Below are 13301 nucleotides of genomic sequence, written 5' to 3' on the forward strand. Positions count from 1 at the left end.
CCTCCACTCAAAACTAAAACAAATATCCTCTAGATCTCCTTCAAAGCTTTGGTATGTCGAATAACAATATACCAGATCGATTTTCATGGCTTAACATACCACGATCCGCCTTCTCTGCTCTTTTTTTTTTTTTTTTTTTTTTTTAAGTCTAAAGGTGAATATGATACCCAATAACTTTCACAGTTGCATAACACTTACAGACGGCTCCAGACCATGTTGATCCAAAATCTTTAATATCACAAAAGAAGCTGCATTTTACTGTATATATTCAAAAATTAAAGTCTTTTAATTTGGATGATTTGAGGAACAAGTTATCTTTATTTCTGTCCATGACCCCAACCCAGTCCTATGGTGACAGCTAAGCCTACAAGCTTAAATTCTGAATTGCATGCATTGTATATTCCTATAAAGAATTCACTAAAAGCCCAACGGCACCAGTATTGTAGTACCGGAATTGGTGTCGCAGACCATCTAGAGAAGTGTCCAGAGGAATATATAATGTGGTTGTAGAGAGGAAAGGCGGGAGGTTCAGAGATGGACGCGGACTCAAACTGGGGTAAGAGCTCTGCTCTGTTTATGTAAAAACCGTGCCTTGAACTCTATTTACCTGTTTACATCTTCTGTGAGATGCAAAAAGACTCTACCCACAGTTTGTCACTGTTACCTGTACATGGGTTTAATTCTGAGGGCCCAGGAGATTTTCAGGGAGTCATTCTGAGACCCGAGTGGGTCAATCTGTGAGCCTAGAGCGTAGATCTTAGATCCTGTTTGGGACTTCTGGAGGTAATTCTGAGGGCCCAGAGGTATTTCTGAGAGTTCTGGGAGTAATTCTGAGGGCTCAGGGGTTCCTTCTAAGGGCCTGGGGGTAGAGCAGAAGCCCAGGGAGTTATTTTGAGGGTCCAGTGGGTCATTCTAAAGCCCAGAGGGTCATACGAAGGTCCCACAGGGTAATTCTTAGATCCAGTTTTGGAATTCAGAGAACCTGTAGGTAATTCTGAGAGTTCAGGGTATAATTCTGAGGGCCAAGGGGGCCATTCTGAAAATGTGGTAATTTTGATTACACCATGTAATTCTGAAGGCTAATGCCGCGTACACACGGTTGGATTTTTCGGCTACAAAAGTCCGACAGCCCGTCCGACAGACTTTCGACGGACTTTTGGCGGACTTGCGGCAGACTTTCTAACGAATGGACTTGCCTACATACGATCACACAAAAGTCAGACGGATTCGTACATGATGACGTACACCGGACTAAAATAAGGAAGTTGATAGCCAGTAGCCAATAGCTGCCCTAGCGTGGGTTTTTGTCCGTCGGACTAGCATACAGACGAGCGGATTTCTGGGTCCGGCGTAGTTACGGCGTAAAGATTTGAAGCATGTTTCAAATCTAAAGTCCGTCAGATTTGTGGCTGAAAAAGTCCGCTGAAAGTCCGGGGAAGCCCACACGCCATCAGATTGTCAGCCAGCTTTGGTCCGTCGGCGTCCGTCGGACTTTTGTAGACGAAAAGTCCGACCGTGTGTATGCGGCATAAGAGTGTGAATGTGAGGGCCCAGGAGGTAATTCTGAGGGCTTGTTTTTGAGTGCTGAGAACATTCTTGGGAATTTTGAATGCTCAGAGGTAGTTTTTGGGAGCCCAATGGGTACATTTTAGGGTTTATTTGGACATTCTGATGGCTCAGGATTCATTCTGAGGGCCAAGGGGTAATTCTGTGTGCCCAAGAGGTGTTTCTGAAGGTTCAGGGGTCCCAAGGGTAAATCGGTTTCTTAAAGTAACCTCATAAGAGTTTAGATATTGAGCAAATAATAAATCCCTATAGCACAAATATCAGAAAGAAGTTTAGATATTTAATTACAGAACCGATTATTTGGGACACACTGGGGAATGAGGGCTCATTCACACCAACACACTGCCTAACACAGTCCTAATGCAATTATAAGTCAATCTGCCTTATGCCCTAAGGCTTTATTTCTCACCATCGCTGTGCATTGATGTGCACTGAACACAAACGGGAAATGTTGCATTTTCCAACACACTGTAACATCAGGGGTAGGCAACCTTTTGAGCACAGTGTGCCGAAAAAATGTTTTCAAAGAAATTGAGCGTGCCGATTTTATAACAAAAAAATGCCAGCTTCACACTCTCAATCACGAAAAGGATTTTTTATAAAGTAAATGCTGTAAACTACTTTAGTAGTGAGAAATTAATATCCTGCACTCCCCGGCCTCAGATCAGCCCCAATTCATGCACTTTCACACCTCAGATCAGCCCCGATTCATGCACCATTACACCTCAGATCACTGTCCCCCCTGCAAATCTGTTTCACCACTGTACCCCCCTGCACATTTGCCCCACCACTGTACTACCCTGCACATTTGCCCCACCACTGTACTACCCTGCACATCTGCCTCACCACTGTACCCCCCCCCCCGCTCATCTGCTCCACCACTGTAATCCCCTGCTCATCTGCCCCACCAATGTACCCAATTTCTCATCTGCCCCACCACTGTAATCCCCTGCACATCTGCCCCTCCACAGTACTACCCTGCACATCTGACCCATCTCTGTACCCCCCTGCTCATCTGTCCCACCACTGTAACCCCCTGTACATCTGCCTCACCACTGTACCACCCTGCTCTTCTGTCCCACAACTATAAACCCTTATTCATCTGCCCCACCAATGTTCCCCCTTTCTCATCTGCCCCACCACTGTACCTCCATGCACATCTGCCCCACCACTGTAACCCATTTTCTCATCTGCCCCACGACTGTACCTCCTGCACATCTGTTCCACCTCTGTTCTCCCTGCTCTTCTGTCCCACCACTGTAACCCCCTGCTCATGTGTTCCACCAATGTACCTCATTTCTCCTCTGCACATCTGCCCCACCGCTGTAACCCCCTGATCGTCTGTCCCACCAATGTACCTCCTTTCTCCTCTGCCCCAACACTGAACCCCCCCTGCTCATCTTTCCCACCACTGTAACCCCCTTCTTATCTGGCTCAACACTGAACCCCCCCCCCCGCTCATCTGTTCCACCACTGTAACTCCCTTCTCATCTGCCCTATCACTGTACCCCCCTGATTTTCTGTCCCATCGCCGAACCCCCTTTTTATCCCTCCCACCACTGTACCTTCTTGCTCTTCTGTCCCACCACTGTACCCCCCCTGCTCATCTGCCCCATCAATGTAACCCTTTTCTCATCTGCCCCACCACTGTACCTCCCTGCACATCTGCTCCACCGCTGTATCCCCATGCTCTTCTGTCTCACTACTGAATCACCTTCTCATCTGTCTTAACACTCAACCCATCTGCTCATCTGCTGCACCACTGTATCCTGCTTTCTCATCTGCCCCACCAATGTACCTCCTGCACATCTGTCTCACCTCTGTACCCCCCCTGCTCTTCTGCCCCACCTCTGTTCCCCTTGCTCATCTGCCTCACCAATACACCTCCTTTCACATCTGTCCCGCTGCTGAACCCTCTTCTCGTCTCTTCCACCACTGTACCTCCCTGCACATTTGCCCCACCGCTGTACCCTCCTGCTCTTCTGTTCCACCTCTGAACCCCTCCTGCTCATTTTCCCCACCGCTGTACCCTCCTGTTCATCTGCTCCACCGCTTCTCACCCCCTCTTCTCATCTATGATATGCATGATATGCAGAGTGGTGAAGCAGAGATGAGACACATCTACCTGTCCTGGTACACTCATCCTGCTGATCCACCGCTTGCATCCAGCCCACTTGGACTGTGATTGGCTTTAGCAGTGGCCAAGACAGTCCTCCTCCTCCTGGAAACAGGAACCCCCCCCCAGCAGAACTGCACCCAATCTCTTCCCCATCACAAAAGCTGACGATATCAGCTACAGCAAAGTTAGAGAACCAAACAATATTCCCCATCTTTTACAATGGGCGGGGGCACAGTGCCTCCCCCTCAGGGTGGAATTCTGAGATTGGAATGCATTAGTGTCTCACTGACACTTCCCTGCGCTGCTCTGCTGATGGGGAGGGAGTCGAGTGCCAGCAAAAGAGGCTTCGATTGCCACTTGCGGCACCAGTGCCGGGTGTTGCCTACCCCTGGTAACATAGCACAACAAGCTGCAGTGCATACAAAAAGGAAAAAGCAAGTAGTGCAATGTGTTTTAACAATGCATTATCGTTCCAAACAAACTTGTCTGTCCAGATTCGTAGTCATAGCAGGCCGGTCTGTAGAAGTGAACTGACTGCTCAGGGTAGGGAATTTTATTATTCACATTCCTCTAATGCAAAAAAAGAAAAAAAAAATTGGTTAGTTAAAACAATCACTATTTAAATGAAGGCCAAATATTTTAATTTAATCTCCTATACAGAATGACCAAAGCGGATTATACAGCTTCCTAGAAGATGTTCCCAAAGCTCTGCTACCTGGAGTGGGGGGGAAGAAAATTCTGGACTTCTGGTGGAAGGTAGTCAACACGTAAGTCGGCAACTTTATTCAATTTTCCACTTTGTTCTGGAGTCTTAAAATGTCTGACTACCCAGATTTTTTATATTTTAGCCTGGTATAGATGGTTAACTCCCTTTTTTTTTTTACACCAGAAGACAAATACCTAGAACTTCTACCCTGTTTCCCCGAAAATAAGACCTAGTGTGATTTTCAGCGATGGCTGCAATATAAGCCCTACCCCCCAAATAGGCCCTACCCTGTTTCCCCGAAAATAAGCCCTACCCTGAAAATAAGACCTACAAGGACTTTAACTAGGGCTTATTTGGGGGGTAGGGCTTATATTGCAGCCATCACCGACAATCATGCTAGGTCTTATTTTCGGGAAAACAGGGTAGCTATGGGGGAGTATGTAACCGAATCCCCTTCCTGGCATGAGGTAGCACTAGACACTAATCACCAACTTTGTTGTGTAGGGGTGGGGAAGGCACCCTTGCCAACATTTCATTCCTGGTCCCTAAGTTTACCCCCCCCCCAAAAAAAAATTATCTTCAGACTCTCCCAGTCTCTGCCAATTTACCTGAGTGGCACAGACAAATCTCACCTCTAATTATGCGGGGACCATCCATTTGCACACTTGATGCTCATAATACATGACCTGTTGCACAGACATAGTAGCTCACCTAAGGGTGGCTCTGTGATCCCGGGACATTACCTACATTATCAGGACTGAGGTCCAAGATATGGGACTGTCCTGGCAAATCCAGGACAGTTTGAATCTGTGAGCAGAAGTTAAAAGACCACTTTACCTTCAGTACAGTTCTCAGACTTCAGTTGATTTGACTTGAATGTGTTGGTAGTAAGAACAATGCTGTGAAATTTACAGGGTCTACAGAAAGGAAATAGGAAATCCATTCCTGCCTGCTTCCATCAAAGAGACTGGTGCATTTTTATATGGTTTCTTCATTAAGATGGTTGTAACCAATAAATGAAACTAGTATAAAACAAATGCTTGAAAATTTGAAAATAGTAACTAACTTCCAGTAGCTTGGAATATGGGTCAATAAAAACCTGAAGAACCCTGTTGAGTTCTGATCTGGAATTGCAAAGTTACATTTTTTTTTTAAGACAAAGAACTGAGAAACCGTCTCTCTCTAAATATAAAGAAAAGATTGCTACAAATACACATCTGGTCTATTCTCAGGTATGGCACAGAAATATTTTTCTCTCACAGTATCTCTTATAATGAAGACCACAACTTTTGAACTGTGGTGCTACTGGAGGATCTTGGTGATTAACCTGTTGGACATGGTCAGGGATGAAGAGGTGCTGCAAAAAGTAAATGAAGCAAAACCACATTTGTGGGAAGGAGAAATAAAGAGAAAATAGCTATTTGTAAAAGAATACACTCAGCTGAAGAGTAGCTATGCAAGATTGTGGAAGAGAGCAAGATAAAAAAGAAAGGGAGATGAAGAACATGGTGGACGAATGATAACCAGGAAACAACAGGCAGTGGCAAGTTAAAGTGTTACTAAACCCACAACAGTAAAATCAGTCTGTTTATACAGTAAATCATGCTTGTAATGCTTACTGTGGAACCTAAGGGGTTAATCCTCTGCATTGTGTAAAAAGGCTGTTTGATCCTCTTTTCTCTGTTCCTCCCCCTCTTTCAGAGTCCTCAATCCATCTCCTGATGGACCAAAGGCTAGGGGACAAGCTACACATGCTCAATTTGGTGTGCATTTCTACAGAGTTTTTTTTTTCTTGGGAGAGTGCATGTGATCAGCACAGGGCCAATCGGCACTGTCCAGACAGAAGGTCCGGAGTCCTGCAGCCTCATAGGACAATCAGGAGAGAATGAAAACTCCTCTTACAAGCTTTAACCACACACTGATAGAAGTCACAAGACTGCTATATACTGCTGATGAGAAGAGGTATTTAGCAGTTTATATTTGCTAAAACTATTGCATTTCCATGTTCTGTGTACTGTGGCAGACCAGATATAGTAAATGCAGGGTCCTGGGTTTAGTAACACTTTAAAGAATGCATCTCTTACAAGGACAGTCAGAATGTCACCATTAAACTGTCAAGTTCCATATGGAACCAAGGTTCTGCAGGCACCATCAGATGGGGGAGGTCAATCAGCCACAGCTCAAGGAACTGCTAGGAATCTCTGGGGGAACCCTAGTTGAGAATGACTCTTCCCCCTCCTTGCTCTGCAGAGAATTTGAATTAGAAGGAGATAGTCTGAAAGGAAAACTCATAGTGCTCTTTGAATCATTTGTTATGCATGCACCTTGTACTGCATGCTTATGTTGATGATTTAATTTAAATAAAAAATATAAAACAGTTCCCCAACAAAAAAAAATATAAATTTAAACAGAAGATAAAAATTTAAATCACTTGAATAGATGGCAGCTGGTGTATTGATAGCAATGCTGACCAGTTTCAGTAAAACAGATCTTTTTCTTCACTGCTCTGCTCACCAAGTATAATCTCAGCCCCCTCTATACATAACCGGACCGTGCCAGATGTCAGGGCACCTGTGGAAGTGATGGTAACGAGGTCTAATATGGATGCTCATTATGGAAAGTACATAAGTATCTTTGAGAGGATCATTATAAATTAACTGTGGGCAAAATTAAACCAATAAATATACACAGAGCCCACGTCACACCAAAATCTGGTCTGAGAGGCAAGTGGCATGCACAAAGCTCCTTGCCACTAACTGTTATATCTGCCTATAAATACTGAATGCTACTTTTATATCTCAATGATGAAACCCATTTAACTAAAACTTATTACAAAAACATCTGAGTGGTGCTGGGGCACCTTTTTGGTTTTGAGTAATGAAAAATACACTCATTCAATGAGCTTGCTGGCTCCAACTAGGCTACTCACAACCAGAGATGAATGATACTCCAATAAGAAGTCTAACAGCGCTTAGGATCAGTATTCATAATCCAGTAGGGTAGCCTTCTAATCCACCTGCAATGCCTCAGTTTCTTTCTCCCATATCAGGACCATGTAAAAACATACAAATCACACAGAAGGGGAACTCTTGGCGAACTGTAAAACCATAAGACTTTATTAAAAGAAATGAATAAACCAATTCCACTCAATTCCAACTATTCCAGACACCTAGAATACATTGCTTGCTTCTGTAGGGGGAGCACCGTCGCTCCACACTGTTCTCTTGAAAGCCAACATGAGGTCCACTGTCCTGGAAAGCCGAAAACCGGTATTTACATTGTGCAGTAACCGCCTGACGCGTTCCATCCAGACGTCTTCAGGAGAGGACATCTGTTTGGGATGAAACATGTTGGTCCGTGGTTTCTGCACGTGATATCACTACTGGTTTTCGGCTTTCTGCGTCCGTGGAATGCACATCGGCTTCCAAGAGAATTGTGGAGCGATGGTGCTTCCCCTACAGGAGATCTACAGCAATCTATTCTGGGTGCCCTGAATATGTGGCATTGTATCATGTGAAAGGAATTGGGTTATTCATTTTTTTTAAAATAAAGTCTTATGGTCCCGCTCTGTGTGAATTGTATGTGTTTTCATGGTCCTAATATGAGAGGATAAAAACGTAGGTCTAGTACCCTCCAGTGTAGAATGTTAGGTATTGTATAAAGGTTTTTTGTAGTTTAGGTAAATTGTTTGGCCTGGCTGGCAGCCATGCCTGGGTGTTTTGAATCTGGGTCAGGGTGAGTGATCCAGGGAGGCTGGAATGACTCATCAGGCAGCATCTCTGATACCTTCCCCTGCTTGCTGGAACTTACAGAAACTTACAGAAGAATGGGAGGGAGGTTAGGAGGAGCTGCCTGGAGTATTGATGAGGGCCCCAACCAATCCCTGGCCAAATGGGCTGGCAGGGGGAGTGACCTCTTAAATACTCGGGGTCAGGCCAGCAGTGGGCAGTGGAGTTCAGGTGGAAGCTGGAAATGGAGTGCTGAGGTAGCTGTTGGAGGCCCTTGAGGGTAACCCCCTAGTCTGGAGGGGGGGGGGGTGACCTCAGGCAAGGGAGCTCGGAGCGGATGCAGGAGAGATCCTCTGACAACAAGAGTTTTGTCCAGTGGGACAGGAGCAGGTGTGAGGAAAGCAGGCGCCAGCAAGCATGACAGGGAGATCTCCAAGGAGCAGACAGCCGGGTCGCTGGTGAGTGAGACAGTTGGGGAGGACTGAGGAAAGCAGTCTGAGATGGTTGTAGAGTCAGTCTGGGAGGAGTGTGGAAAATTAGCCAGGAGGGCTAGTGAAAGGTGGCCTTGCAGTGCCTGAAGAGGTGGTGCTGGGATCAGTAGTCACAGGAGGGGAACTGGACACTGGAAGTGTTCTACACACCAAAGGGGCCAGCGGTCCCTGCCTGTAAAGGGCTGTTACTGGATCTAGCTGCTTTATCAGATCCCCAAATAGTGTTCCAGGTGTGCCTGAGTTTTCTGTAGGCAAGATTTGTGCAGAAGGCAGAATAAGAGTGTATATATGGACTGTATATAGTTGTGTCCCTGAAGAGTTGCTTTTGCTGAAATGTCAAGTGGGCATCCCATAATACCCCTAACCCTATCCAAGTTAAATACCCCTTATAAACAAAAATAAAGTTGCTGTAATGTTTCCAGACTCAAGTGTGCTGTGAAATTCAGTGTGCCTGGCTGTGCAGGGTGGGGGATCCCTATTCACCAGCGGCTCCTACGGGGTAGCGCTACATAGGCAGTGCAGCTTTAGAAGGCTTTCCTACTGGCTTGTGCATATTGATCCTAAGCACTGTTAGATCTTTCTCTTATTGGAAGGTCATTCCTCTCTGGTGAGTCATCCAACCACTGCGGTGTGAGTACTGAAACTCTTTGCTCTTATATGGCACTATTTGGCACTTTTTATGAATCCCTAAAGAAGAAAAATGGACAATATTTTGTTTGAATGCACTCTATTTTGCCTTATTGCACTGGTTAAACACTTTAAATTGTGTTGTTTACACAGACAGTAGAAATTGGTATTTTTTTAACATGTATTTATTTACAGATGTTTGCACAAATTGTGAACTGAAGGTCACTTTTTTAGTTTACATGATATATTAGAGTGCTGCTAAGTTTTATTACCTTTTTTAGAAAATCTGACTACTCCAGGAAGAGTCAATTCCCTAGCACAGCCCCCTCCCTCCTTGCACGTCATAGCCTTCTCCTCTTCTAGGAGTGTCTAATTACTGTCTGTGTTGAGCCTGCTCCTCTGCCCCTCCCCTCCCTGATTTAACTTTCATGTAGCTGTGGGGGGAGAAGTGAAGGAGAAAAATATAGAATGTCACTTGGGTGACAGCTCTGAGCAGAGGCGTAACTATAACCTTTGGGGCCCCGGTGCAAGAAACCATGAAGGCCCCCCCCCTGACCCCCATCTGGGGCCCTTCCCTCTGGGCTCCTATGCCCCCCCCCCCTCTTCAGGGGCTTGTAGTTTGGCCTTCTCTGGATCCCCTTCCCCCATGACTGGTGTATGGCTCAGCAAAAGTTTAAGGCAGGGGCATGGCGAGCTAGACACTGCGCATAAACTTGGCTGCAGGGCCTGGATAGGAGGGGCAACGGAGTTGACATACAGAGGAACTGTCGCCCCCACTGCCCCCCTATCCAGGTGCACAGGGGAGCCCCATGGGCCCCCTGGAGCATGGGGCCAGGTCATAATTGAGACCCCTGAGACCCCTATAGCTACGCTCCTGGCTCTGAGTCTGCTGACATCACATCCAAGATGGTGGCACCCAGCAGAAGTCTCTGGGCTTTTGGGTGTCTACACAATAGTGGTTTTTACAGGGAAATAATGCACATATAATCTTATAGGAAGATTGTTGTTAAAATGAATGGTCTGGTGACAGACCAGACTTGTTTCAGGACAGTGCGCTGAGCCATGTAAATCATTCCTTTGCACCCCAACAGCCCAATATTATAGATCCATTTATTCCAAACTCCGTACAGATTTTTATTCCTAACTATTTACAGCTGTTTCAGGTTTTTTATTTTCCATCATCAGTGCAGTGTGTAGAAACCACGGCTTCTATGGAGTAGGGAGTAGGACCCAGCCAGGTAATATAACCATACAGGTTATGGCGAGAGGGGACTAAAGGAATCAAAAAGCCCCCCAATGGTTTAATACACTGTGAACAGAACAAATTAAGGCCTGGTTCATACTAGTGCTATGCAATTTTGATCCGATTTCAGGTGAGATTATGTAGTGTGGCTTGTATGCAAATTTACTCCTGTGCGTTTTTGGATGTGATTTTTATGACTTGTAGTCAGGGGCTTCTACTACTGCCTCTGAGGGACCCAAGATTTGCCTGGAAGGATGGTAGAGGGTTAAAAAAAATGAAATCGCTTTCCAAATCGCATCAGAATTGCATGTACATGTAATTTCTTTGCATTGCCATTGAGGTCTATGGGTCCAAAATTGCGCTGGAATGAAACCAAAGTAGTGCAGTAACCTTTTTTTAAAATTGCTGCATTGATGTGAACAGGCACCATTGAAAACAATGTAATTTCCATTGCCATGTGATTCTGTGTGACACAAGTCAGATCAGGAATCTCACTAGTATGAACCAGGCCTAATGTCAGCCAAATAGGATTTACTTCTAATTCACTTTTTCTTCTTCCTTTCTGGTTCAGGAGACAGCTCTTCAGTGAAGTCTATCTGGTGACAAATGCAGATAAGTAAGCATTTTCAATTTTCTTTCACTTTGAGATCATCCTTATCCTTACCCTTTTAGTAGTCCTTATCCACCTCCATCATCCTGGCTGCAATAATCCTTTTCTCAGTGTCTGTCCTGGTTGTGAGAAAAAAAGGAAATGGTTATCCATGTGGTGTTCATATTGGCTGTGGACGGTGTGCTGTAGTGACATTCATTGTGAATAACACCCTAATACACCTTAAGAATAGACTCTGCCCTTCCCTTCAGCCCTGTACAGTTGTGTAGGCTCATTTCCAGAACTAAAATTGCTCCCGGTCGGTGATGTCACAAGGGGGCGAGACCGCCAGGTGACGTCACCAGGCGGCCTCACCCTTACCTATTTAAGAATGGTCAAAAGGTGGAGCAAGCAGATTGCGGAAGCATTCGTTGCGAGCTGAGCTTTTTTTTTTTTCTGGGTGCGGCGGGCGTCGTGATTGATGATGGATCTATATCAGGGGACAGTTTTTTTTTTTTTCTTTTTTAATTAAGGAATTGTCAAAAACTTTTGTACTTTCTTTATTCACTTTTACACTTTTTTGGTGAATGGGTAGGGGTACAATGTTAACATAGGGAGGGGGAACGGTATCTGGAGGCCCACTTGTTGTTAAAGGGGGCTTCCAGGTCCCAATAAGCCCCCCCACCCGCAGACCCTCCACAACCCCGGGTGGTTGTGGGGGAAGGAGGCCCTTGTCGACCTGCCCCAAAGCATCCCACTCCTCCATGTTGAGGGCAGGTGGCCTGGTTTGGTTCAGGACCTGCTGGGCTGCATGCTCGGATAAGGGTCTGGTATGGATTTTGGGGGGGGCCCACGCTGTTTTTTTTTTTTTTATAATATATATTTCCCGGCATGTTTATTTTACATTTAGCTGTCAGCGGGGAACCTGCTGACAGCTGATGACTCATCGGTTGTTAAGGATGCGGTGGCTGGCTTCTTAGCAACCAGCTTTATGCTATAAATTACCGCATGAAAAAATGCGATAATTACCGCTCAATCAAACAAACACCGCATTCGTTATTTAATGCAAAATCCTTAGTGAATTGCACTTTCAAAACGAATTTACCGCAAGCGTTATTTTACCACATTTTATTGGTCGTTATTTAACTCTTAGTGAATTGACCCTATTATCTGCATGGAGTATGTAGGTCTGCCCTGTGTGTAAATGGAACTTTTTTTTCCAGTCCAATCTCCTACAAATCACAAACGCACACTGGCAGGTTAACTGATGTTTGAATTTCCCCGAACAGAAAAATGGCTGGGGGTTTACTTCCATAGATTGGCAAGATAATCCACTGGATGGTCATGATGGCGCTCACCAAAGGGGTTACCATGAGCTGAACTGTAGTCAATGTCTTTAGATATGGTTACTGCAATATAGCAAAAAGACTCTCAAACTTTTTTGAACTTGTTCTTTGTGTAGCGGTAATACCCCTGCGTGACTCCACCCCTTTAATATCAGGTACAAGCACTATGAGCGGTGGGCGACCGCCAACAATTTCCCCGTGGAGAACATTATTAACGATGGCACCACCACATATGAGATGAGGCTTGGCGCTGTGGCGGACCTGGAGCTCGCCATTTCCAGTAAGAAGATCAGCGATGACATCATGGTGGTGAGTGTGTGTTTTCAGCGATTGTAGACAGGGGATAATGGGATGATAACATTTTAGTTGAAGGAGGACCTATGGAGGAAGTGCTTCTAATAACATTGGCAGGAGTTTATAACCGTTCTCACACCTGTACGGTACGCCATTGTTCTGCTGTGCCTTGTTTCCCTATGGGAGCGACCATTAAAAGAGACTAAAAAGTGATAGTTGGCAGATATAAAGACCAAGACAGAACATAAATATCCGCCTATCATACTATCATAATTTTTTTAGAAATGTACATTGTGTGTTCAACACCTTTCTGTCAATTAAAGGGAAAGTATAATGATGATTCTTGTTCAGTTTTCTTTTTTTAATTTATCATTTATAAGTTGATAATCTACTGTACTGCTGAATATTCTTTTTTTTATTATTGTTTTAGACATTGGTGTGTGCAGCCTATTGCATTAGCATGTGCACCCCAGAGGAAAAACCTACATGCATGTATATCAGCAGAGCAGCAGTGGACAGTGTCAGTTAAGGCAAAGATTGGTGTCAGTAGGGCCGTGGACGGTGTCGGTATTTTTTTTTTTTTTGTCTTTTC

General features: G+C 45.0%; 1 protein-coding gene across 2 annotated transcripts in view; it reads left to right on the forward strand.

Moving 5' to 3' along the window:
* Positions 1-13301, forward strand: part of LOC141111166 (uncharacterized) — a 169961-nt gene that overhangs the window by 99428 nt on the left and 57232 nt on the right. For both annotated transcript variants that reach the window (XM_073603210.1, XM_073603208.1), the window contains 3 exons: positions 4346-4452; positions 11052-11096; positions 12571-12724. In XM_073603210.1, coding sequence (XP_073459311.1) covers positions 4346-4452; positions 11052-11096; positions 12571-12724 — 306 coding nt within the window. The remainder of the gene's footprint in view (positions 1-4345; positions 4453-11051; positions 11097-12570; positions 12725-13301) is intronic.

Source organism: Aquarana catesbeiana, linkage group LG10 (genome assembly GCF_042186555.1).
Source record: "Aquarana catesbeiana isolate 2022-GZ linkage group LG10, ASM4218655v1, whole genome shotgun sequence".
In the NCBI taxonomy this organism is placed as follows: Eukaryota; Metazoa; Chordata; class Amphibia; order Anura; family Ranidae; genus Aquarana; species Aquarana catesbeiana.